This window comes from Micropterus dolomieu, linkage group LG13 (assembly GCF_021292245.1).
Source record: "Micropterus dolomieu isolate WLL.071019.BEF.003 ecotype Adirondacks linkage group LG13, ASM2129224v1, whole genome shotgun sequence".
Classification (NCBI taxonomy): Eukaryota; Metazoa; Chordata; class Actinopteri; order Centrarchiformes; family Centrarchidae; genus Micropterus; species Micropterus dolomieu.
Genome location: NC_060162.1, coordinates 10,682,323 through 10,687,025, shown reverse-complemented (window position 1 = coordinate 10,687,025; position 4,703 = coordinate 10,682,323). Strand labels below are relative to the sequence as shown.

Below are 4,703 nucleotides of genomic sequence, written 5' to 3'. Positions count from 1 at the left end.
TTTAAGAGTGAGAACTTCAAAGGAGTTAAATTCATCACAGCGTACTTGATGACATTTTAAATTTTTCCTATACACGCTCACTAACCCACCACCACGACCACTGACCCTCGGTTGACTAAAACAATCATAATGAGGCGGACACAGTTCAGCTAGCTGGCTATAGTCATTCATTTGCAACCAGGATTTATTTAAAAACATAAAATCTAGATTTGCAGACAAGATAAAATCATTTAAAATAAAGGTCTTACTTGAAAGTGATCTCACATTGAAGAGAGCCATTTTAAATGAGTTTGTTCTGGGTGCTGGAGTTGGTGCAGTTGTCCTAATCCTTAAGAGATTACTAATATTTCTGTGTGGGATGTGCACATTTCGGTTTACTGGTCTATGCGTGATGATGACAGGAATAGAAGTCTTTGGAACAGCGCTGGGAGCAGACGGCTTTACATGCCAGCAGGTGGAGACAGTTGTTTGTGGCAGTGAGGCAGAGATCTGTTCAGTGAGCGGTGGTGTGTCCGGGTGTGCTGCATGAATGATTAGACATTCACGTAAGTCATGTGTGGACCGCACCACATGCTGTATGTGAGCAGCTAACATTTCTGAGCCCCGTTTGTTTGGGTAAAGTCCGTCTGTCTTAAAAAGAGACATTCTTTGCCAGAAAATATTAAAGTTATCCACATAACACACACCGTGAGCCCTGCAGGCGGACTGGAGCCAGTCGTGGAGGCCAAGGAGTCTACTGAAGCGGCCAGCACCGCGACCAACTGTGGGAATGGGACCAGAGATAAAAACGGACTTTCCACACTGCTTTAAAAAGTAAAAAAGACGGTTAAAATCTGATTTTGTCAGCTCAGACTGCTGAGGAGCTGTGTCATTTGTTCCCACATGGACTATCACCCTTGTGATGGAGGACGGCCGCCGATCAGGCCCAGCAGCAGACCGGCGGCCCAGCTGATCACCGTTTGCCGCCAGTGCAGGAGATGTAGCCGGTGGAGGAGATGCAACAGTGTCGGCAGAAAGGGATCCGTATCAGGGAGACTCGAAGCCGCAGGTGCATCCGCTGGATGGACCGGAGTGTCGTCAGACAGGGCTGCATAGCAGTTGGAGAGGCGGATGTGCAGAGGAGAGGTAGCCCTGTCCGAGCCGCTCTTGCAGCCACGGACCACCACTTCGGCCCAGCTTGACTGATGCTTCGGAGTTGAGCAGGAGGAAAGCCTTAGAAGGGTAGAGGGGTCCTACAGCACGGTGTCCTGGATGTTAGCGGTTGCGCTAAGAGAAACAATCTGTTTGGCTTGTACTGAAGCCACATCCATAAAGCCAGACAGCAGGGAATCTTTCTCTTTGAGTTCCTCAGAAAGTCGTCGGACGTCAGCAATCTTTTTGTTTGTTTGTAAAGGCCTCATGGGGCAGAGTTACCTCGGCTAGCGTAGTCACCGTAGCTTTGTTGTGGTCAGTAACGTTGATGGCGTTTTCACGGTCATCTAGCTTAAATTAACCCACGTAAAACTTAAGTTAAAAACTTAAGTTAAATAAAAAGGATATAAAAAATGTAACGAAAAAGTGTGGTATAAAACTGGATAAGAGTCCGGTTTAAGACGGAGCTTCCGACAGACGCCAGAACAGATTACGTCAGCGATCTTGTGACTTACCCGTCACACTAAACACTTTTTAATTATGAACTGTTCAGTATGACTTAAATAAATGTAAATATATTATACTCACCCATTTTATTATTGGAAGATCCCAAGTTTTTGGATTGATCAGACTAAATAAGACAAAGACAGTACATTAGCCCTGATAAGGAGGTGTGGGGGGAATTTTTGGCACAGTACAAAACTTACCTGTTTAACAGACATATAGAATTCTGTTGATTTCCTAAATGTGGGATGAAGGGGAAAGTTAGTGCAGAAACTGTTCTCAGAAAACACAATTGGACTAAAACAAACCATAAGCTGCTTGACGCAAACTCTACCTCGCTCCGGTGTTCATAGCCTGACAATTCTCTCTTTCGCTGGGTTCCACCCAAGCAGGTCTGACCCCCAGCAGGAGGAAGAGACAGCGGGACACCACCAGATGGCAGGCAGCAGAGAAAGACAAGCTTTCCTCAGAATCCCTCTGCTTCTCCCACTGCTGCTTGGGATCCAGCTCCCTCTCTGGGCTGACTGGGCTCTCCATGCTGCTGGGAAGGGCGGAAGTGCCAAAGGATTCGTACACAGTCATGTTCTGCTGTACTTGCATGGCCTCCCGGGTGGCCATGAATGATTCTAGGACTTCTGCAGAGACACAATTGAAGAGCAGATGTGTTGTGATGATGGTGATGATGATGATGTTGATGACTTGTGTGTGTGTGTGTGTGTAATGTGTATTTCTGTCTGGGTCTGTCTGCCTATAAGCATTAAGATACACATAAAAACAAACATTGTTAAACTGATTGAGGAAGGGCAGAAATAGAGATAAGCATTTCTAACCTGACAGGTACGTACGACTGTTGCCAAATGTGTCCTCCTCTGCCACCTCTTCCTGGTTGTGGTTTGCTGTGGGGGGTGGAGGCACCTGCACCTCCCGGCTACAGTGACCTCTTGACTGCTGCTCTTGATCCTTTCCCACCTGCTCCACTGAGGTGCTTGGCTCTTGCCTGTCTGCATCAGGACTTTGGGGAGATTGAGTGCTCTGCAATTCAAGAAGTATGTTAATATACACCTGTGTTTTTTCCCTATTTTTAAACAACTTCAGAGTCCTTTTTAATATAGTGGAAAAGTAAATGATGGCCACTTGAATAGAATAGAAAGTAGTAAGTAAGTGTATAATAATAATTAATTAATATTAACATGACCAAGCACAATTTTGCTGTAATGTTTACAATACAAATATTAAGCTACGATTGTCTGTTTTGTTCTATACTGTAGTAAGTGTCAAGTGTTATACTTGGTCAAAAATTTCATTATGATATAAAGTGGAGTTATCAATGGTACCTGTTTGGCAGTGGTCTGCACCTGTGATGTCCTTGGACAGTTTTTATGGGCCAACAGGGTGCTTCTGATTTTATAAACTGTTTCATAGACATCTAACAGCATTTCACAGGGCTCATATCTGTCTCAAAGTAGAGAGGATAATTAGCTTTGCAATATTTACAATATTCCATTCTTTAAAACTGATGGTTTAAACACATAAACCCCAACATATAAGTAGGTTTCAAAATAAAATGCACAGGAATAGGCCTTTCAGTAAATATTACATTTGTGTTACTGACCTGTCCTGCAAACAGGCCTCATTCTGCAGCCCAGTGTGTTTCAGAAGAGCAGCCAGACTGCAGCGACAGACAGTCTGCAGCAAACAGTCGCCTAAAGAACCCCCGCTCTCCCATTCTGCTCCCAGAGCAAAACACCACAGCTCAATTACAACAAAGTCACAACAAGGAAATATACGCAACCTAAATACCAGAATTAAAAATGTATCTATGATGTATTGTGCAGTAGTTATGACAGCAAGTACATGCTACATAGCTGCGTAACATTCAGCATTTCTCTTTTATCCAAGATTTTCAGAAACTGCAGTAGCCTGTTATCACCTGGAAACATTCTAAAAACTTTGAAAGACAGGCATGCACTCATACACACAAACGTACACGTACAAGTCAAGTACCTTTGCTGTGAGCATACTCCTCCATTTTCCGCCACAGGCTACCAGCAGGGGCTCTGGAAGATCCCAGTGCCAGTTCCAGCAAAGTCCTGGTTTCCTCATTCAGAATAAGTTCTGCCAGCCTGGCATCACTACTGCCCAGCAGTACCACTTCAGTCAGCCATGCCATGCTGGAGTCTAAAGGACAAAGCACCACATGTGACAGAGGACAAGTTAAAAAGCGATAACTTCATACTACATTTAGAAAGTTAGTTAAATCTCATGTATAAGATACCCTTTAGGCCTCGTGCTCTAAGATGTATACCAGGCAAGGTAAGCTAGGTAACATTGTCGGTTGTCCTCCCTCTTACTTGTTGCTCAAGTCCCCTGTCTATCTCTACTGTTAACTACCTAATAAAACAAAGAAAATTGTAAACATTCCTCTTTACTCAGAAGATGCCTCTGTAACATCTTGTTTTCCCACTGGTTTTATTACTTGTGGTTTTAAACAGGATGTGGACACATTGGTGCAACATTAATCTGGGGATGAACATTGATGTCATCCAGGTCATAGTTATCCAACAAAGGTTAAAGTCAAGGGCAAGTGGACTTGGTTGAAGATACTGGAAGACGTTTCTGAACTACTCGTAAGGACTACCTGAGGCCAAGACTGAACGACCATCGTTGGTATCTTCACCTGAGGCCAATAGGTTACGTTTGTTGAGTTTCCTGGGAAGTGATGAAAGGACAGCATTGTAAGTGGGGGATAAGTGGTGGCGTAGACCCCCTCCTCTGTTCAATGACAGCTTCTTGACCCGTGTGTAGATGGCTTCCTTGACACCTCTTTCAAATGATCCATCTTCTCTGTCTAAAATGTGCACCTGGTGGTCCTCAAACGAGTGTCCTCTGTCCTTCAGATGTAAGTAAACTGCAGAGTCTTGACCTGAGCAGTTGGCCCTTCTGTGTTGAGCCATGCGTTTGTGTAGTGGTTTTTTAGTCTCCCCAATATACAGGTCTGTGCATTCCTCACTGCATTGGACCGCATACACTAGATTGCTTTTCTTGTGTTTGGGTGTGCGGTCTTTGGG

General features: G+C 44.3%; 1 protein-coding gene across 7 annotated transcripts in view; it reads right to left on the bottom strand.

Annotated features, from left to right (window-relative positions):
• The window catches only part of LOC123982389 (probable E3 ubiquitin-protein ligase HERC1), a 61,436-nt gene that overhangs the window by 30,837 nt on the left and 25,896 nt on the right, over positions 1-4,703 (bottom strand). For all 7 annotated transcript variants that reach the window (XM_046067886.1, XM_046067887.1, XM_046067888.1 and 4 more), the window contains exons 20-26: positions 3,640-3,813; positions 3,248-3,362; positions 2,970-3,087; positions 2,466-2,667; positions 1,970-2,270; positions 1,839-1,872; positions 1,720-1,762 (exon numbers count right to left, since the gene is read on the bottom strand). In XM_046067886.1, coding sequence (XP_045923842.1) covers positions 1,720-1,762; positions 1,839-1,872; positions 1,970-2,270; positions 2,466-2,667; positions 2,970-3,087; positions 3,248-3,362; positions 3,640-3,813 — 987 coding nt within the window. The remainder of the gene's footprint in view (positions 1-1,719; positions 1,763-1,838; positions 1,873-1,969; positions 2,271-2,465; positions 2,668-2,969; positions 3,088-3,247; positions 3,363-3,639; positions 3,814-4,703) is intronic.